Consider the following 22,255-nt stretch of genomic DNA (forward strand, 5'->3'; position numbering starts at 1 on the left):
CTATTTCTCCATTACTCAATTTGTGGCCAATCACAACAAGATCATCCATTACTCAATTTGTGGCCAATCACAACAAGATCATCAATGATATTTCTAACTGATTGCATGAAATCATAAATACTTTTACCTTCTTGACTAACTTTCGTGAGTGAATCAATAAGGCTTACCATTCGAGTGTTTGATTTGTTGGCATATATTGTTTTCAAAGTACTCCAGGCTTCCTTAGCTGTTTGGCATCATGAGACAAGTGGCCCTATAGGTCCTTGAACAATAATTTGGATGGCAAGGAGAAGTAAACGATTCTGACGGCTCCAAGCAATAGATTGAGTGTCATTGGCTAGTGGACATGGATGCGTTCTATCTACGTAGCCTATAAGATTATACCCTAGAAGTAAGTTTGTCATCTGAGAATTCCACATCGAGTAATTTGGCCCTTTAAGCTTTTGATGAATAAAGGTGACTGTGTTGAGTGAGATACCTTGAGAGACAAAAGAAGATAAGGAAGATTATTTGTTAGTTGACATAATCGTGACTTCGAGTGCTTCAACCATGGTTGATTGAGAGAGTTCAAGATAATGAGTGAGATGAAGACAAAGTAAAAAAGATGAAGACAAGAGAAGGGAGTGCTCCGATACCATATTAATGGTGTTACAATGAGAGATTAATGTTAGGTATGTACATCATTAATTGAGAGCATTATAATATAAATGCTTGATTGTTGACTTGTGTATATCTCGTGAAGTCCATGAGATAATTTAGGCATGAGATGAATCATGCGTGATTATTGAGGAGTAATTGTGGATGATGACTTATGCTTAATTGTTGGAGAGGATGTTGGTTTTGACTTGTCAGACGTGTGCTTAATTGTTGGATTGATTGTTGAAAATGACTTATCATGTGGATCCATCTAGTTTCCATTGCGTATTTGTTTACATTATTGGTATCGGAGGCAGCCTTTATGCTATGTTTAACACCCTGAAAATTTATCTAGTACGTTTATATATTCTTGTATATGTATAGAATTATTGGGACATGTTGCGCAAGAAAAATAAATTTGTGTATAAGAGTGAAACAAAATCTAGAGAGTGTTTTGTTACATGTGAGGAAAATGTGTAGTGTTAAAGAAAGATTAGGGGACATGTGTTATACTAAGGTGAATTTGATCAAGAGATATGGTAATTAATCGTGCCAAGTATTAAGAGGAGCTATCCTTATAGGGACAAGTGGTGATTTGGGGTAACTAAGTAAGATAAAAATTAAAATGTATGGTAGAAAATAAACCAAGTATGTAAAAATGTAATCATGAGGAAATGATATTTAATTAACACTTGTTAAGTTCATATTGAATGATTGAGACTTATATAAACAGAAGGAATAACAAGAATTCTCCACCAACAGAAAAAGGGTGAGTGGGACCATAAGAAAGGAAAAGAAAGTGTGGAAAGAAGTTATGGATTGTTCAAGGAGTAAGGAACCAATTAGCTTCAACCAATGTAAGGAGAATTTTGATGTTATTTAGTATTTTTATCAAACTAGGCACATAATATGTTTAGATTTTGCATGGTAAGAGGATATTCTCTATTACATGTTTAGATCAAGGAAATCATGTGTATATATATATATACTAAAAGAAGTAATTAATTAGGAACTGAAGACGTAGAGTCAAGCGTCGTGTACGACAAGAGGAAAAGAAAGTTTCCTATTCAAAGGTAACTGTTGACAAAGGTGAGGGTAGTCATTCATTGCTACAACATTAAAATGTTTTTAAGTAAATTACTTATTATTTGTTGTGGTTATGTGAGGGTAGTCGTTGCTACAATATTAAAAAAAATTTAAGTAAATTATTTATCATTTGTTGTGGTTATGTGAGGGTTGTCATGCTAATACATTCTAAATTTTTTATGAAATGTATTATCTTTGTGATAAATGTTTATTTGCTATGAAAATTCCTTTGTTCACCAAAGGAAATTATTTTTACGAAATTGCACATGTTTCTAGCAAAAAAACTCATATTTGATTGTGTTCTGAGTTCTCGTTTGAAGATTTGTCAATTTTAAGAAAAGTACCGAGATGCATGTTTGGCCTTATTAAGGTAAAATGGAAATTTGATTATTTTTACTATTGATAAGAACGGAATTTGATTTGTCAAGGTAAAGGACAAATGAAAATTGTCCATTGATTTTCGGAAAAGGAGTTTTAATACTTGACATGATATGAATTTATTTGTGATATTAAATCCCCGTCGCTTATGAATTGCTGGTGATTTCAAACTCCCTACGCTGAATTCTTTGGTTACTTGAAAATTGATGGATATATTATGCATGACTGTGCACATGGCCGCCCCAACCCTGACCCGGTTCTGGGTTTTGCAAACTAGTCCCAACGTTTGTTGGTATCGAAGCTTAGGTTTATGATTTTAGACTTAGGCTTGAATCTCAGATGATTTTAGATTGGCGTGACATGAAAGAGTATATTAGAGAAGAGTATCTTCCCTACAATTATAAAGGACTGGTGTACAGGGAACTGCTCTCTTTTGAGCAAGGAGGCAAATCTATTCGAGAGTTCAACTCTAAATTCCATGAGTTGATTGTTAAATCAAGGATAGTGGAGGACCCTCAAAAATCTTTTGTCCAGTACAAGAAGGCACTGAGAGAAGATATTTGCAAAGAAATAGAAACCGCTAGGCTCGACAATGTGAGGGAAGCATTCCAACTCGCTTTGAAGGTGGAGACTCACCTGAAGAATCAAAATTCCAAGCGTTATCAATCAAGTGGTATAGACTATAGAAACTTAAGGGCACCAACCTATTCACCAGTCAGTTCAAATAATACAACAACTCGAGGTGACCAAGTGGTGCAGCGGGCCCCACCCCTGCAGCTCAATGGTTGACACTTCGGCGTTCCGCCTTAGTGTTAAAGGGAGCTGGGGTTCGACTCCCAGCTTCAACAACCTGCGGGCGCGTAAATGCCTCGTGATGGGTTGGGGTGCGTGGCCTGCAGGCCTGTTGTAGTTGGGCTAGGCCCTTAGGCTCATGGCCCATGCGTGGGATTCGACGAGCTCGGGGTTGACAGCCCACGCCCTCGAGAGGGAGGACCTCTGTGGGGTGGGGCCCGCTGCACCACCAAGTTAGTCCAATTGCGGCACCAACAACCCAATTAGGAAAGGAATCTGTTGGTCCGAAGTGTTATAAGTGCAGCACACTGGGTCATTACGCATATGTTTGTCCGAGTAGAGGAAGGAAGATCACATTAATATGCGATGGAGATGAGATCGAAATTGTTGAGGATGTGGAACCTATGGAATCGGCAATGGGTGTCATGGAAAAAGAACTAGATCGATCCGAACTATCTATATGTATGATTCGAAGGATCTTGATTGAGCAGATTGTTGAACCAAGTGATGAGGATTGACGGCGCACAAATATTTTCCGTATCCGCTTTGAAAAAGAAGAAAAATCCTTGGATGTTATCATCGATGACGGAAGTAGCATGAATGTGGTGTCTAAAGACATTGTGGAACGGATTGGGCTGACAGTGGAGTGTCATCCAAAGCCATACAAGGTTGGGTGGGTAGGTGATACCACCATCCCTGTCAAACATAGATGCCTAGTTTCTTTTTCATTGGATCAGAAATACAAAGATTATGTGTGGTGTGACATAATACCCATGAAGGCTTGCCACGTTTTGTTGGGACAACCTTGGCTTTATGATAGTGACATAACACACCAAGCCAGAGCCAATACATATTCCTTTATTTTCGGGGGTAGTAGAATCACTCTTAGGGCACTAACGCCTACAATCAAAGAACAAGAGCCTTCGCCATTTGCTTTTATACTATCACTACGTCCATTCTATATGATTAGCAAGGAGTCAAAAATCATATTTTTCATTCTATCTCAAGAAATGTCAAGAGGACAACAACATACATCAATCAATCAGGAGGTAACTTCCATTCTCCGTGAATTTTAGGATTAGTTTCCTAAAGATTTACCACTATAGCTTCCTCCCTCAAAAGGAGTAGAGCAAGCTATTGATCTAGTTCCCGGGGTGACCCTTCCTAATTTACCTCATTATCGCATGAATCCATGAGAGCACGAAGAACTTCAATGACAAGTCCAGGAATTGTTAAAAAAGGATTCATTCAAGAGAGCATGAGTCCATGCTCTGTACCCGCCCTCCTTACTCCCAAAAAGAATGGTACATGACGCATGTGTGTTGACAGCCCCGCCATCACATAATAACGATGAAGTATCGCTTTCCTATCCCATGTCTTGATGATCTCCTAGACCAAATAAAAAGTGCCAGGGTTTTCTCAAAACTGGACTTACACAGCGGATACCACCAAGTTCGGATTCGTCAGGGGGATGAATGAAAAACCACATTCAAAATACGTGACGGTTTCCACGAATGACATGTAATGTCATTTGGGCTTTCTAACGCTCCCAGCACTTTTACGCGAGTGATGAATCATGTTTTACGCAAGTAAATAGGTAATTTTGTTATTGTATATTTTGATGACGTTTTAATTTTCAGCCAACGTGTAGAGGAGCACTTGCAACACCTCAAGGATGTCTTTCTCGTATTGCGTCAAGAAAAGTTGTTTATCAATGTTGCAAAATGTTCATTCCTCCAAACCCAAGAAGCTCACTTTTTGGGCTTTGTTATATCCAATCAAGGATTGGGGGTGGATCCAAGCAAGATTAAAGCCATAGTAGATTAATGGCCTACTCCAACAAACATTTCGCAGGTAAATGGTTTTCATGGCTTAGCTTCATTCTATCGATGGTTTATTCGTGGATTTAGTACTACCATGGCACCCATCACAGATTGCTTAAAGTCAAAGGCTTCATATGGACACTAGGAGCGGAGATAGCTTTCAACTTGATGAAGAAGACATTGACAGAAGCGCCAATTCTTCGACTACTTGATTTCACAAAAAGTGTTCGAAGTATCATGTGATGCATCACAAATTGGGATTGGTGGAGTATTGAGTCAAGAGGGGAGGCTCGTTGCATTCCACAGCGAGAAAATGAATGATGCTCGACAACGCTATTTAGCCTATGACCTGGAATTATATGCAGTAGTACAAATGTTGAAACATTGGCGAGCATATTTATTACAAAACGAGTTCGTTCTAGTGACAGATCATGATTCCCTTAGGTATCTTAATTCTCAGCAAAAGATGAATGTCAGTCATGCGAGATGGATGTGAGAATTACAGCAGTATACGTTCATGGTGCGCCATTGGAAGGGTGTCGAGAATAAAGTGGCAGATGCATTGAGTAGGCGTGCTCACCTCCTCACAAATCTGGTTGTTGATGTAGTTAGGTTCGAGAACATTCGAAATCTATACAGTACTGATGTTGACTTTAGCAAGGTGTGGCAAGCCTTACAAAGTGGAGACAACTCAACTACAACACTTTCAACATTTTTGACGGCTACCTCTTCAAAGGTATCTTACTGTGCTTGCCTCAAGGTTCTTTGAGAATATTAGTGATACAGGGAATACATGCGAGTGGATTGCGAGGTCATTTCGGCCGTGATAAGACTCTTCAAATTGTTAATAGCAGATTTTATTGGCCACAATTACACAGGGATGTTTATAAAGTCGTAGATCACCGTCAAACATGCAGCAAGGGAATTCAAAGAAACACGGGTTTGTACACCCCACTGCCAATGCCGACCAACCCTTGGGAAGAGATTACACTGGATTTTGTGGTTGGATTAACCGGGACAGTTCGCCATAATAATTCCATACTTGTGGTGGTAGATTGATCGGTTCTCCCGGATGGCACATTTTGTCCCTTGCAACAAAACAAATGATAGCTCACACATTGCTATACTCTTCATTCGTGAAATTGTGCGAATCCACGGAATTTCAAAGTCATTCACTTCCAATAGAGATCCTAAATTTCTCAGTCATTTTTTGAGGTCTCTTTGGGCAAAACGAGGAGCAAAACTTCAATACTCCACAGCGTTTCATCCGCAAACTGATGGTCTCACCGAAGTTACAAATAGGAGTCTTGGTAATCTCCTACGCTGTTTAGTTAAAGACCATACATCTACGTGGGATAAGCTTTTGCCGCATGCTGAGTTTGCATTCAACTCTTCTGTTAATCGCACAACAGGGAAGAGCCCATTCGAGATTATTCTGGGTCACCAACCAAAAGCTCCTGTCGACTTGTTATCATTGCCTCTTCCACCTCACTGCAATGCCACAACTATAGAGCTAGTTGATCATCTCAAAGATATGTTGGACCTATGGTCCTATATGTCTAATTTTGATGATATTAAATCATTTATAAATGATAATGAAACATTAAAGCAATATTTGATTTATATGAATTGAATTTAAATGACTATATTTTTGAGATAGTGCTGGAAATTAAGTTTTGAAAACAAACATACATGTACTAAGTTAGAGCATCAATTTTCCAATTATCATATCTTAACCAACTTAGGTCCAAATGACTTGAAACTTGAACCACATGCACATGAAGGTTTAATATATGTTCTAGGACTATAATCATGAGAAATTAAGTGCATCACATATATTTGGTCATATGCTTAAATTCCGCCAAAACTAGGTTTTACCTAATTTTGTGCATATGTGTTCTTTGTGAACGTGGTGAACCAAATGAACTCCGATTTAAATGAAATTTCGTGTGCATCTTAGTTTCATCACTATGAACATATTTGATTTAGCAAAGTTCAAGAGAAAAGGTCATTTACACTGAGTTTTCAAAATGACTTTGAATTTACATTTAGAATTTATCGGTTTCACTATTAGTGATCTAATTGCTTGGTTGAGTGACCAAACGATTTCCGATTGTTATGAAATTTTACATGGACATTCTAATACATATAAAATGATTTATCATGCAGTAATATGAATTTTCTGGGTTGTTTTTCTAATGTAATTAACCTATGCGCTCTATATGAAGCTCTTTGAGCTTACATGCAATTGGGGAGTTCTACCTCCTATTTCCTTGTAGGTTAATCATCATTGTGGTCTCATATGGCTCAGAATTCAGTATGTTTAAGAGTGGTCGAAGTCCTGTTTCTAAGAATGAGCTTGGAGCTCTAGGAAACTATGAAAAATCCTACATTTGCCAACTTTCCACTAAGGCACTTAATCAAGTTGAATGAATCAAACATTGAGGCTATTGGTTGTGGTCTTCATGGAGATACAACTCTTTTCAAACATGTGGGACAAACCTTGTCCTCTCTATCATTAGTGATATATTCTTGTTTGACATTTTCACTCAAGACATGTGCTACCAAGAAAGTTAGGATTGGTGCAATCAAACAAGATCCTTGACTTTTCACTCAAGACATGTGCTACCAAGAAAATCAGGATTGGTGCAATCAAACAAGATCCTTGACATTTTCACTCAAGACATGTGCTACCAAGAAAGTTAGATTGGTGAAATCAAACAAGATCCTTGACTAAGGGATCACTTTTGAAGTCTTTGATTCAAAATGAAGGGACAAGATGGCATAGTACAATTTACATCCATGGATGAGAATTAAAGAGAGTTTGAATGGTCAAGATTTGAAGACATACATTGATCAAAGGGTTGTGCTTGTGACAACACTTATGGAAGAAAGGTACAACTTGACTTCTCTCAAGCTTCCAACGTCTATATGCTCTATGGTGGAGATTTGTTTGCTCAAATGATCAATGACCAAGATTAGGAGCTGCAATGGATGGTAGAGATCAACTCTTGAAGTTTGATCCAATGGCTGCAAGCATAGGAGAGAATTGTCTTTAAAAGAGGATCTTCCCTTTCATACAACTTGGAGAAGCAAATTGAAAATTATCCTTGAGAGAAACCTCTTGCTATCAAGTTCATCAATCATCAAGCTTTCTTGCTATTTGCTACAACAATCTTCTCCAATACAAGCCTCTACAATCAAGGACTTCTCACTACTCTTGCTTTTGCAAAAGGGAAGTTCCTATATCCTTTAGGCTTTGTTTACTTACAATCTAAACCTCTCTTGTTCTTAAAATCCTATCTTTGAGAGTGTTGCTGTAATCTTGAGAGTTCCACACCAAATACCTTTGAGGTAACCTGTGAGAACCTTGGCTGAAAATCCCATTGAGAAATTCTCTTTGTTAGGGGAAATTGTAAACATTGAAGTTTGAGGGAGTTCTTAGAAACCCTTGGTGTAAGGAGTTTTGTGGGTCTCTTAAAACCACACCTTAGTGGAGTTGGGAAAATCCTAGGTTGGTGAATCTAGGTAGTAGACGTAGGAGAAGGGTCTCCGAACTACTATAAATCGTTGTGTTGATTTCTTTGTTTACTTGTTTATATTTACTACTTGTTTCAAACTGCAGGATTTTCAAAACCCTAATCTGTCCGAGATTAGCAGACTGCCTTAAACTTTGAATTTTGATCTGAAATTTTGATATAGTGTTTATTAAGGTGTTGTGACATTGCATATAAAATTTCGTTGCATTTCGACATCATTTGATAGGTAAAATCTGAGTTGAAAAATCTGTGTGCAGTGTGTTGCTTGAAAATCTGTTTTGTGCAATTCTTGATTATTTGATATTTGGTCATTCACTATATTGTATCACATCTTGCATTGGATTGAATATTGATTAGGAAAATCATTAGAGTCCAAATTTGTGTGCTACTTGTTAATTGCCATTGATTTCCTTTTAAATTATAAAAAGATATTCCTATCGGAATTTGGGGACACAATTCACCCCCCCTCTTGTGTTAAGTACGATCCATCAAGATATACACCAAGAGGTTCAGAAACAGGTAGCAGTGCAAAGTTATTTATATCGAGCCAATGCCAATCAACACCGTCATGAAGAAACATTTGCAGTCGGTGACTTAGTACTCGTACGACTCTGGGCGGAAAGGTTTCCCTCAGGTGTGCATCACAAACTGCACGATCGTCGCATTGCACCATTCCAGATTTCCAGGTGTAAAAAGAGATAGGCACAAATGCGTACCAGTAATTGTTACCTCCTACAGTCCGGTTGCACCCTGTTTTCAATGTGGCAGATCTAGTCAAGTACAATGGTGAACTAGTGACGACCAATGTCACGACCACTGCACCTCTTACAAATCTACCCCCACCACCAGACACGACAACTAAAAAAATAACTGAGATTCTGGACCATCAATTGGTCTCTACAAGAGGGTGGTTATCATAAGTTCCTGGTACGCTGGGTAGGAAAACCAACATCCGAAGACTCATGGGAGAATGCAGATGAAGTGGCTAAACTACATCCAGCACTACTTGAACACTACTGCCGTACCCATTCGACGAAGTCGAATTTTTTAATGCGGGAGGGAATTGGTGTAACTGTGTTAGCTGAAACCAATATGGATCATTTGGATCTTTTCTTCATTAATGCCTGGACCCGTGATGCAGGCAATGAGCCCATTGGAAATCAGAATTCAAAATCAAACAGAGATTATGATCTCTTTGAGAGTGATTCTCACGTTATTTCCTATTGTTCTTGAGAGTTCATATTTGTTTAATAAACTGACTGAGATTGCTAGTTTATTTTACATCACCTAGTGTCATTATTTTCACTGCTTTGTAAATCATGCGGCTAACCATTTGTCCTATATCTTAGATCTCTCTAGGACCATAGAATTCTCTCTCAATCTGTCAATCTCTCGGTCTAGTATAACTCTCTCGCATCTCAGTTTCTCTCACATCTCTCGATCTAGTCACTCTCTCGTAGCTGATCCGGAATACGCGAAGAGGTGTAATTCGATGTGTTTCTTTGTTTACCAACTGCTTACAGAGTCACTCCTTGATCTTGATCTTTGTGAACTATATCAGCTCATAAAATTGTGGCTTCTTGATCTTCTTTGCAGATCTGGATTTGGAGAGGCATTGGCATTCACGACATGGTTTGTTCCAAATTGTCCAGAACTCCAAAATTCTTGATGTTCATGATTTGATTTTGATAGCTATCAATTATCATGTGTGCTTAATTTTTATACAATTATTCTTAAGTTAAATCTATTATTTTTCTTCATTTTTAAATATTTAATTTCCTTAAATAAGTATTAAATTACCAACAAAAATATCCGTGGCTAATTTTCCACTTCTTTTGCGATGGAATTTTCATCGCAAAAGAATTAACAAAAAAATTTATTTGAAAATTCCATTGCTAAATATATTATTATTTTTGTTTATTATTTTATATTTTATAATAATGCTCTTTTAAATTGCGTACTATTATAATTCTAATATAATTATCAACTAAATAATTTCATTAAAAGTTTAAAACTATATTATCAAAATGTGTATGAAATAATATGCAATAAAAATAATTTCTATAAATAGGCGGTTCAATACTTTTATCAAAAACAATACAGTACAACAAAGACAACACTCGATCTAATCCTCATCAAAAGGGTGTCCATCATCCTCGTGATCATCCTTATGGTTGTTTATGGGGGAACACATTACATCTGGGAAAAGAATTCCGCCATCCTCCGCTCATGATCCTGCATCCGCAGCCGCAAGTCACGGACCTCATCCTGTAACTTAGAGTTCATCCGAGCCATGTGTTCCAGACCTGGCATCCGTTGTCGCAAGTTAATGACCTCATCCAGTAACTCTGAGTTCATCTGAGCCACACGCTCCTCTAACTCTTGATCGCACTCCTCCTGAGTATACAATCTTTTCGAATGTCCACTAGAGCAAAATGAAGCACTGTGCAAACAACGTGCTTCTGATCCAAGCCCATAGACACGACCTTTCTTACTCAACCCACCAACCACCTTAATGAATAAAGAACTCTCATCCAAGGGCTCATGAGGTGACTCACTAATGGAGGAGATTGATTGTTGTGCCAGCATCTCCTCCTTCAGCTTGTTGAAATTTTTCTACAAAGAGACAGCCAATGCATGAATTGTGAAAACTGGCAATATATTCTTAATTTCTTATATATAGTGAATTTGCTGTTGACGATAAAACAATGGAATTAGAGATGAAATTGAGTTGACAATAATTATTCCTCAATTTACAAGGTATGCTTGACGTGTTTACCAAGAGGGAAATTATAACAAAGGTAGATATTCTAATGATATAGTATTTAGAGAGAAATCATAACAAAGGCACAAAACAAAGATGGTAATGATATAGTCAACCATGTGTTTAAGAACAGAAAGAACAATGCCTGACAGACCTGATGTTCAATTTTTGGGATCTACTGTAAGTCATGTTTTTGGGAGAGTTTATATTTGCTTCATCAAAGGGTCATCTATGGAAAATATAGTACAGCCACAATAGAAGTAGCTAACCTAACCCAACATAGAAAAGACCAAAACAAACCTAAAGCCCTCTAAGCAAGACCCATAAACAAGAGGCCCTTAACAAAACTCCAAACCATCCCAAAACAAAACTAAAGCCAGAGATGAGCAGCCCAAAACACCCTAAAAGATGACCCCATCAGACAGATCGCCTAATGACAAATAGTTGATCAGAACACCCAATTGGAGCCAGCCAACTTCTTTACAGCATCAACAGCCACGAAAAAACCCGTATCTTCCAGAGGTAACACCATGCAATATATTGAATATATGATACAGAGATTAGGATAGTGATATAGTGCAGCAAAGAAAATAACCATAATGACATTGTTTAGAAAATACACTAACAGAAATGCAAGTCAAATTTGAAAGGGTGATCAAACATCATTAATTCATTATAGATGCTAGTCCATCGACGAATTCTTGCATACTCCTTTTATGATGAGTTCAAACAAATACCTCTGTATTGATGGGGTTCTGGCCAAGTTTCACCCTCTGCAATTAAAATTACAAATTAATGATATTAAGATTTCAAACTAGATAGAACAATTGAAATTGTTAACTTTACTAAAAATATACCATTCTCTTATGGTACTCTGAGCAGGGAATAGAGCCACCAGTATGAGAAAAGCCATCCATAGATGCTCGATTCTTCCTTCCTTGTTCTCTTTTCTTCTTGTACTCTGGTCCATCCCAAATATGGCAAACTTCATCACAGACATCCGTAGGGATCCAGTTAGCTTTGCTTGGGTTGCTTCGTGCCCTACGCATCATGCCCTGAAATAATTCTACACTTTCTTAGTCCACAGTCTCTTTATTGCATCATCATGAGTAGAGTTGCATTTAAATTTACTATGCAAGATACAAAAAAATTAATAACAATATGCAGTAATGGTGAGTAAATATATTAAACGAGAAAACTATTAATTTGTACTTTATATTTACCTTGAACTCCTTCAATCATTTACAAATATCAAATCCCTTAATCCATTAAAATAAATATAAAAAACCAATACACAAGATCAACTGATATGATATATGCCAACTTCAACTAAGTTGGCATCTTAGCTGGGGGAAAAATTGAGCCAAGCAACTGAACTGAACTAGACCTTATTTGACCTCCCCTCTCTAAAAAATTAAGTCACAGTAAAACAATTCAACAAAACTAAGACAGAGGCAGAGAGGAGAAAAATAGTATAAAAAAATAAAGTCAGGCAGTAAAGCAACCATCTGCCTTTGCACCGATCTAGGCTAGCCTCCTTGATTTTCTTCCTGAGCAGTAAAAAGAGCAAAGAAAGGGCGTCTCTTTTTGGAACCAACACAAACCCAATAAGCATAGATAGGCCAATCTAGACCTAAAATCGCACAAACAGACAGCCCCCGGAAGAAATTCTACAAAAAGAAATTGCAATGAAAGCCAGACAAAAATCTAATCTTTGAAGGGAAAATGTAGAAAGAGACAGAGAAAAATCTGACCCTGGCATGCGAATAGAATAGGATTTGTGTGATTGTGTCGAACAGAGGGGTTCTGGCTTGCGTTGCGGCTTCTAGCTAGGGTTTTGGCCTTTCAGGATTTGTGTCGATTCGAAGTTTCAAACAAGGTTTGTGTTGAAGAAGTAGACACTTGGCATGGGAATATGGGGAGATCAGAGTGTGAAAAGGGAATGAAAGGGGAAGGGGATACAGGAACGACGAGATTTGGGTTTGGGTTTCACAGAGAGAGGGAACAATGTTTAAGTCGACTTTTCATTATTGAAAGATATCAATATTTTCACTTTAGTCATTCAAATATCAAACATTCCAAATTAATTACTCAAAGATTTTTTTTTAACAATTTGGTCATTCGGGCATATTTAAGAGATTTGAGGTAGTTAATCATCTGATGTGTCACGTTAACCTATTAAATATAATTATTATTTTACTTATGTGGCCTGATAATTGTCAAAATGAAAAATAAAAATTAAATAAATATATATTATCCAAATGGCAAAATCTGAACCATACATGACAAAATATTTTAAAATAATAATAACACCTCATTTATCTTTTCTCCATCAAAAAAAGAAATCCTAAAAACTCTAAAAAAAATCAAAACCCAGATTTATCAAAATAAAATCAAAACCTCCAACACCTAAACCAAAACTCAGATCACACCATCCTTGGTCAAAAATAAAAACTCAGATTTAACCATTTTTGGGCACAAATCAAAACTCACATTTCGCCATTCTTGACCGCAAATCAAAACTCATATTTCAAGCATAAATCAAAACCCAAATTTCACCATTCTTGGCCATAAATCAAAACTCAGATTTCACCCCAAAAATTAAAACCCACAGAAATCAAACCTAGATTGGGTCGTGCCAACGTATACGTCTCTCGCTGCTTCTTGAACCACCGGATCCTAACAGCATCTTGGGCCGTCCACACCGTCGACTACCCTGCGTTTCCCTGTCGATTTCATCGAGTGGGCACTGAAGAACACGGTACACGTCCTTGGCATCTGCTATGGAGTGCAGCTCATTATGCAGAGGCTTGCGGGAGTTGTGTTCGAGAGAAGCAAGTGTACGGGAGAATGGATATTGAGGTCAAGGGCACATCAGGGATTTATGGGAATAAGAGGGTTGGAGATAGACAAGAGCTGTAGAAAATCGAGAGAAGAGGTTGGTTTTGATCTTCTAAAGTTTTTTTTTAATGGAGAAAGAATAAAAGTGTAATTGCATTCTTTTTTAAAATTTTTATTTTCCACTTTGGCAAGCCACATAAACAAAAAAAATTGGACTTAATAGTCAATGTGACACCTCAGCATGTTTGACTACCCCAAATCCCTCAAATCTGCTAGAATGGTCAAACTATATTAAAAAAAATTTGAGTAACCACTTTGAAACGTTTGATCTTTAGATGATCAAAATGAAATATTGAGTATCTTTCAGTGGTCAAAAATTAACTTAACTCTATCTATACATGCATACATACATATATAATCTATGTTACTATATATAAGGAAAAAGAAGAATCTCAACCTACCACGTCATCGATTAGAAAAGATAAAAATTTGATGCCTGGATTAACCTTGAGTTACAAATTCAAGGGGAAAAAAATTAAAAACCACTTTACCTGATCGATTTGTTTTCTTTGGGGAACGAATGAATCATCGATTAAATTTCTGCTCCATTTATGATCTGCACGATTCAATATTCTTGCATCTCCCTTTAAATATCTACAGAATGACTAATCAGAAATGGCAGTTCGTCATTTCTTTGTCTATCAGGGCTCAAGTGATCCTAATACATCATTTCATGCGTTGATTTGGTATACCATAACCAATACGATGGTGACACTTTAATTATAAGTTGTTGGTATCAATTCATGGGTGGTTGGGAATGATTTAAAATTTGAATTATGAACTAAATATTTTCGGGCCCAATCACCCATGATCTAGCATCACAACCCATGAATCGTCATGATCTTATTGGTCTTGGTAAACGACATAGGCGCATGACATTGAATACATTAAATGTAAAAACATGCAAAAAAATATTCAAGATTTTCAGGAGCACCATGACATTGAATATATTAAATTTAAAAAAATGCAAAAAATGTTCAAGATTTTCAGGAGCACTGAATCAATTCTACATCATTCTTATAAATCTAATTAATCAAGAAAAATGAATAAGAATTTTGAGAAGGAATCCCTTGTTTCAAGATAGGAAGCGAAAGAATATAGAGCAGAAAAGAAATTTACCTAATCAGCAAACAATTATGAAAGAAAAAAAAGAAGAAGGCATGATAGCAAATTGTATTTATTCGCAATAAACAGTAAATCTTATTCAGTTTTGCTAACTAAGTGAAAGAGTACATACTCATAGTCCCATTCCTAAGACACTTCATTCAAAACTTGGTGAAATCTGTTAGAACAAATGAAGTCTGTCTTTGCAGCCACTCCAAACCTAGCTAAGCTTATTACTAGTTAGTTTTCCCTAGGAAATTGAATTAACCAGTTGTCTTCAATTTGCGGTTTTATTGAGAAGCTAATGACATTAACCCACCTCTAAGCCCAACCACATCTTGAACGCCACTATCATATGAAGGTGACTCCGAGGATGCATGCTTAAAACATTGGGGGTCATCAAATAAAACATTTGGTGTCATCGATTTATTTATTCTTTTTGATATTTCTCATATTACACATGGAATAATGTTGTTGCTCAACTATGTTTACTCATACAACAGAATATTTCTATGAATTCAACTAAGTTGTTTCTTGTTTCATGACATTGTGTTAGTCCTAGATAGTTTATATAGTTATATATATAATCAAACTTGGATATTATCTTTAAATGTGGCAGCTAGCACATTCAAAAAAATATATTTTACCTAATGTCTTGTCGTATTGCCGTCCTAATATTATGGAAAATATTTTTGTTCATAGTATATAAAGGTTCGAGGCTACATACTTAAAACATTTGGTTTCATTGATATTATTTGTTCTTTTTTATATTTCTCATATTATACATGGAATAATAGTGTTGTTTATACGATCAAATATTGTTGTAAATGCAACTAAGCTCTTGCTTGTTTCATTACATGGATATTATCTCTAAAAATGGCAGTGAGTGCATTCAAAAATATATATTAATTTTAACCGATGCCTTGTCGTATTGCCTCCCTAATATTGTGAAAAAAAATCTTACTCATAATATATAGGGAGAAGTAACGATTTGACCCCTGTACTTTCAAAAATGGACCAACTAAGCCCATATACTTATTTTCGTGTCAAAGAAGCCCTCTTACTTTGGACAGTGGACCACGTTAGCTCTTCTATTCCATTTTCCGTTAAAACGTGCTGACATGGCAGTTAGTCAATGACATGTCATTTTTTTTAATTTTTTGATATTCCTATTTGCTGACTAGATTGCCACGTCTCTATGGACATTGAAGAACCCTAATTTGTTTCCTTCTCCTCCTCTGCCGTCGAGGAGCCCTGTGTCGCCATTCTAAGTTTTGATTTGCAGTGGAGTTGGGGCGTGTGATGCTTTAAACCCATTTTCAAACATCATTCAAAGCTACAGCAACGATAAATTAGGGTTCAAACATCATTTTGTAAAAACATGTGCGCCTCTCAAGAATCTCTACTTGCTACTTGAGAAATCTTTCTCTGCCCTAAAATTCTGCACCTGAGAAACTTAAAAATGCCTCTCAAGATGATCGACTCGACTGTTTCGACCTTTGATAGTGTGTTCGAGAAGTTCAGATCGGAGGCACCCAAAAACAAGGCCAACCTCATCCTCTTCTTGGCTGATAAAGATCCATCTACGAACCTCAATTGGGTGTCATGGTATTTTTTTTTCAATTATTTCTTTTATTTTCCAAATTCATGAGCACCCATTCTTGATTTATTGAGTTCTTTGGTTAGGGCTCCAAATTCATGAATACCCATAAAATTGCAGAAGAGAGAGAAAGATAGAGAGATTTGAGGAGAGAGATATTTGGTTTGGAGATTCTTAAGTTAATTCCATGTCATTTGCCACATAATTTTTAAATTTCTTCAAATAAAAGCCATGTCATTTTTTTTTGGCCAAATCAGTGTTTTTTAATAGAAATTCTGATAAAGGGCTAACGGAGCTCATTCTTACAAGTAGAGGGGCTTGGATGATTCGAAAAAAAATAAGAGGGCTCAATTGAACCGTTTTGTAAAGTAGAGGGGCTTTTCTAATACTTACCCCTAATATATATTATATATCGAATGTTTTAGTTTTACCAATTCAATGGAAGAGTACAATATCATTATCATCTTCTTAGTAGTTTAAACAGTCAGAAGTTGTCAAATTCAAAATTTTGTGTAGTTAGTTTTTTTCTTATTTTTTGTACATCAGTTTTGGGGGTGGGGAGATTCAAACCCAATGTAATTTGGTCTGAGATGTGATATGTGGGTGGCCTTCCGTTGAGGAAAGTCTTACTTCCCGCACTTGGCTGAAGCAAAAGAGACTTGCCTATAAACTTCATCTTAAAATTCATTGACAATGATAAGGTATAAGTGACAAAACAAAAAATCAAGACAATTTTTGCAAATTCTTTTTTTCCCAAACTCAAGTAAATTATTTTTCACTCTTTCGAGTCAGAAACTCTACAATTATACCTTTTTTTCATACTACAATTATTATGCTTTTCACTCCTTGATTATTGGCCAATTTTATGATTTCCTATTGAATTTTTAGATACAAGTTACTAAATATTTTATGTTATTACTAATACCAAGTTCTTATTAGACTTAAAACAGTAGATTGCAAGAGTTCTATGAAATTACAACCAAAACAACTTGGGTCAACTAGTCTTTTTTCTCCTTGCACACATGGGGCAGTTTCTGCGACCCTACAAATAACCTTATACCCAAATCTCTACTGTGTAACTAGAATTTAGAACCACAGGGTCATTGCAGGGTAGCCAACATACCCAACTAGTCTCTCAGCCCAAACATGGTGCAATCCGCTGGAGCAAATAAAACTTCCTTTTTCTTGAGATCAAACTCTATTTGGAAATTCACTTGTGCCATACTTCCGAAAATCGAAATGTTATCATCTGGGATTATCAGCATACATTGTAAACCTTTATATTCCATAAATGTGTTTATAGGTAATAACCGAAGGTCTGCACCATCAAAATGAAAAATCATTTCTGGAAAAGAAACATCTTTAATGGAACGTGGTTCATAGCACAATTTTAATTTTCGGGGTGGATTTGATATTGGGTCTACGCCAATAACTTCTTTGACGATGACTTCTAAATCATTGTAAAGGCTTGAATGCAACATAGTAAGAGGTGTTCCAGAATCTATGAAGATATTACCTGGGATTTGACTCATTCTTGTTTCATTATTTCCAATGCTAATACTTTTAAGACTGAGAAAGTAGAAGGTAGAAGGATCTTTGCTTACAAGTTTAGATGAAACAATTCCCGGCCCAGTGATCTTTGCTCCCGCTCCAAATTTAATCTTATTACTAACTAGTTTTTGCCAGGCAAGCAAGCAGTAGGAGAATCTTTCTTCAATATTTTGAGATTTTAATTGAGAAACTAATGACAATAACCCACCACCAAGGCCAACGATACCTTGAGCATTTGTACTCTTAAAAGGCAAGTGATTTTTGTGACCACATCCAAACACTAATCGAGGAAAAGAATTAGCTCTACCATTGGTAGTAGTATCATTTAAGTAGAAAGTTTCATTGCTCAACACTCCTAATGAAAATGAACCATCCAGGTAAGTATAATTGTACAAGCAATGGGGCGAGTTCATCCATTTGGGCACGTACCTACAGAGTGATGCATCATGAGAAATGGGTTTATAAGTAGTGGATTTGTGTGGAATAAACAACGCCATCTTATCAAGGGGTTGACATCTTATCCATATAAGATCACTGCCTGTGTCTGCAATAGCAAGGACTTCAACTTGTTCAGAGCCAACATAAATTCTCATAAGATAGTCACCACCATTTCGAAGTACAGTTGGCACAATTGTTTTCTCTTTGATATGCACAAACGAATGGAAGAAGTTGGCTCTATCAAGAGAACGCAAAATAGCATCTTCAATGAGTTCTGATGAAGTGGCAGAACTGTTATAAAATGGGGATTCTGGCGAATTACGATGAATAAGTTGAATGCTAAAATCATTTTCTTGTCCTTTAATTGGAGATTGAATACATAAAATGAGAACGAAAATGAAGATAAATTGATGCATTTTTCAAGTGATGGCAATAGAAAGAATAAGTGAGATGTTTGGCTATGTATGCTATAAGTCATATATATAGCAAACACATATATTGTTCTTTCACTTTTGTTCTAATAGATTTTAAACGTGTGGATATTATGAAGGATGAATGTTTATGCATACATACATATATATATTGCATTGATTTAATTTAACTATTTTTTATCAATTGATTTATTTTATGTATGATTAAATGACAGTGCATAATTATAAATTATATAATCATTAATAAAAATAAATATGAAATTAAGAATTCAAATCTGACAAAGTTGTGATCATCACAAGAATTCAACTAAGCTGTTGTTTGTTTCATTACGTGGTACTAAATCTAGATATATATATATATATATATATAATCAAACCTGAATATTATCTTTAAATGTGGCAGTTTGTGGATTAAAAGAAATATATTTTAGCTGATGTCTTGGCGTATTAGCTCCCTAATATTGTGGAAAAAAAGGTGTTATATATATATATATAAACCTGAATATTATCTTTAAATGTGGCAGTTTGTGGTTCAAAAGAAATATATTTTAGCTGATGTCTTGGCGTATTAGCTCCCTAATATTGTGGAAAAAAAGGTGCTTATTGTGGACAAATGAAGGTTGATACCCGTAAATCAAAATTTATTTTTGGAGGCCGGCCGATTTTTACATTAGAGTGTGCTTTATAGCATAATTTAAAGGTTTATGGTGGATATAATATTGGGTAGGTGTTAGTCACTTGTTTTTGGATCCCTATGCCCATAAAGACAATCGGGTAAATTTAGAAATTCATAACAAAAGAAAGGTTATTTGGTGTACAAAATGAAAGGGGAATTAGATATATTATTACTGATCAATAAAAATATTTTTGTTTTTGAAGTTTAAGCAGGGGAGAAGATTTTATTATATGGTGAAATTACATTCGTGGGATATGTTGAATTTCAAGTATTTAGTTTTACTAATAAGCAAGGCTGGTGTGTATTTCCCTATAAAAAAACTAGTTTCTAGATCATTCTATAGGTTTTTGTGCAACACGGTAGTAGGTGTCCCGGAATCTATGTTATTACTAGAATTTGATAAATACTTGTGCTCTTATCTCCAATGCTAGTACTCTCAAAACTTATAGTAGTAGGTGGGAGGATATTTTAGGTGCATAAGAGGTTGGTTTAGAGCTTGCTAGTCATATTTTCCTACCGGAATTTAATTTTCTTTAGGGGCGAGAATAAATAGTAATTTTTCCAAGAATTTGCCTAACACACTTCACACTTGATTTGTGAGTTACTGTGCAAATTCATCAGCTAAAAAATGACACTAGAGCAATTGCCCCCTTCGTACGACGATGACTCCGCCCCTTTATGTGTTGATAACCAATACGAATTGTGACACTTCAATTATAAATTGTTGGTATCAATTCATTCTCAATCACCCATGATCTCTTATCATAATCTTATTAGTCTTGGTATATTACATAAGCTATGACATAGAATACATTAAATTTTAAAAAATACACAAATCGTTAACGATATTCAGGAGCACCGAAGCAATTCTAAATATAATTATTCAAGAAAAATGAATAAGAATTTTGAGAAGGAATCCCTTGATCCAATATAGGAAGGAAGCAAAAGAATAAATAGAGTAGAAAAGAAATTTACCTAATTAACAAACAATTTTAAAAAGAAGGCATGACACCAAATTGTATATATTCATAGCAAACATTAAATATTATTCAGTTTTACTAGTTTAGTGAAAGACTACATAGTCATAGTCTCATTCTTATTAGACCTAATTAAAATAGTAGCATTGCAAGAGTCCTAAGACACTTTCATTCAAAACTTGGTGCAATCTAGTGGAGCAAGTGAAACTTATATTTGCACCCACTCCAAACCTAGCTAAGCTTATTACTAGTTAGTTTTTGCCAGGGAATTGAATCAAACAGGTTGTCTTCAATTCAGGGTTTCTATTGAGAAACTAATGACAATAACCCACCTCCAAGACCAAGAGACACCTTAAACGCCACTATCATATGAAGGGTAGTCCGAGGATGCATGCTTAAAACATTGGGGGTCATCAAATAAAACATTAATTTAATTGGTATCATCGATTTATTTATTCTTTTTGATATTTTTTTTATACTAGACGTGGAACTATTTATACTCATATAACGGAATATTTTTGTGAACTCAACTGAGTTGTTTCTTGTTTCATTACATTGTTCTAATCCTAGATTATTCTATGTGTATATATAAATATATATGAATATTTAATCAAACTTGGATAGTATCTTTAAATGTGGCAGCTAGTGCATATAAAAATATATCTCTTAGCTGACGCCTAGCTGTAATGCCAACCTAATATTGTGCAAAGTATTTTTATTCATAGTATATATTTCATACGAAATATTTAGTTTTACCGATTCAAAAGAAGAGTACAAATGAACACGAATTTCATATCCAAAATTTTGTGCAGTTGGTTTTTCTTTTTTGTACATCAGCTTGGGGGTGAGGAGATTCTAACCAAGTTTTGTTAGAAAATTCAGCACAAACACTGGACTCACTCAGCTTTGCTTCTTCTTCACCCACCTTAGCCTCCTCAAGACTTTTCTTCAAACCTTCCATCTCCAACGCCACCGTGGTGGCGGTCAAAGCAAGAGTAGCTTCAACCGACTCTTCTCGTTGATTGGCCTTTACCGCCCTTTTCTCCGGTTCACAGGCTCGCTTCTTCGCCCTTTCCTTCTTGGCCAAAACACCTTCAATCAAAGGTCCCTCCCCATTGTCTAACCTCCTCTTAGTCCGACTTTCCTCCTTCCTCTTTTCCTCTTATTCTCTGTCCCCTGTTTTTGCTTCACCCACATCCTTTCCTTGAACGATCGCATCTTTAGCAACAAACTCCATATCTTGAACGCATTTTTCATCCCCTTCTATCCTTTCATCTTCTTCTCTCATTTTACTCCCTCACTTCCTTGAAATCCCGCTTCGTCTGGGATCACACCTACCTCATCCTCGACCACCTTCATCGCCACATCATTGTCATCCACATCTACAAACACTACCTCCTCCACCTGGACTACCCCCTTCTCTACAATTACCTCCCTTGGCACAAATGAAGTTTCCTTGCCTCTCTTTCACTCCTTTTCTTCCGACCTTGTCATCTTCGCCAATTCCTATAGTGAATAATATGGCTTAAACAATTTTGGGTCCGAAATCCTTGAACGCT

General features: G+C 36.1%; 2 protein-coding genes across 4 annotated transcripts; both read right to left on the reverse strand.

Annotated features, from left to right (window-relative positions):
- Positions 1–10,273: 10,273 nt before the first annotated feature.
- On the reverse strand, positions 10,274–13,973 carry LOC120009381. 3 transcript variants are annotated; one of them, XM_038860316.1, is made up of 5 exons: positions 12,773–13,050; positions 12,524–12,688; positions 11,876–12,073; positions 11,756–11,791; positions 10,274–10,870 (listed from the first exon to the last, which is right to left on the reverse strand). In XM_038860316.1, the coding sequence occupies exons 2-5, from the start codon at positions 12,524–12,526 to the stop codon at positions 10,448–10,450; spliced, it is 660 nt and encodes a 219-aa protein (XP_038716244.1). In that variant the 5' UTR covers positions 12,527–12,688; positions 12,773–13,050; the 3' UTR covers positions 10,274–10,447. The 3 variants fall into 3 exon arrangements, with proteins under 3 accessions (XP_038716244.1, XP_038717495.1, XP_038716888.1); XM_038861567.1 differs by lacking the exons at positions 12,524–12,688; positions 12,773–13,050 and adding an exon at positions 13,642–13,973; XM_038860960.1 differs by lacking the exon at positions 12,524–12,688 and having other exon boundaries at positions 12,773–13,049.
- A 3,777-nt stretch (positions 13,974–17,750) lies between these two features.
- LOC119995431 (aspartic proteinase CDR1-like) lies at positions 17,751–21,984 on the reverse strand. Its single transcript, XM_038841940.1, has 3 exons — positions 21,888–21,984; positions 21,597–21,788; positions 17,751–18,970 (listed from the first exon to the last, which is right to left on the reverse strand). The coding sequence occupies exons 1-3, from the start codon at positions 21,982–21,984 to the stop codon at positions 17,751–17,753; spliced, it is 1,509 nt and encodes a 502-aa protein (XP_038697868.1).
- Between the last annotated feature and the right edge of the window lie 271 nt (positions 21,985–22,255).

This window comes from Tripterygium wilfordii, chromosome 1, assembly GCF_013401445.1.
Source record: "Tripterygium wilfordii isolate XIE 37 chromosome 1, ASM1340144v1, whole genome shotgun sequence".
In the NCBI taxonomy this organism is placed as follows: domain Eukaryota; kingdom Viridiplantae; phylum Streptophyta; class Magnoliopsida; order Celastrales; family Celastraceae; genus Tripterygium; species Tripterygium wilfordii.

Bases quoted from the DNA above. Each gene is read 5' to 3' on its own strand.
- LOC120009381 (XM_038860316.1), bottom strand. The intron at 11,792-11,875 runs GTATATTTTTAG...TTTTAATTGCAG, and splicing joins CAGAGTACCATAAGAGAATG to AGGGTGAAACTTGGCCAGAA. The intron at 10,871-11,755 runs GTATTTGTTTGA...GTCTCTTTGTAG, and splicing joins AGAACCCCATCAATACAGAG to AAAAATTTCAACAAGCTGAA.
- LOC119995431 (XM_038841940.1), bottom strand. From the start codon at position 21,984: ATGAGAGAAGAAGATGAAAGGATAGAAGGGGATGAAAAATGCGTTCAA. The intron at 21,789-21,887 runs GTGAAGCAAAAA...CTTTGATTGAAG, and splicing joins CGTTCAAGGAAAGGATGTGG to GTGTTTTGGCCAAGAAGGAA. The intron at 18,971-21,596 runs GTGAGTCCAGTG...CTCCAATTAAAG, and splicing joins TGAAGAAGAAGCAAAGCTGA to GACAAGAAAATGATTTTAGC.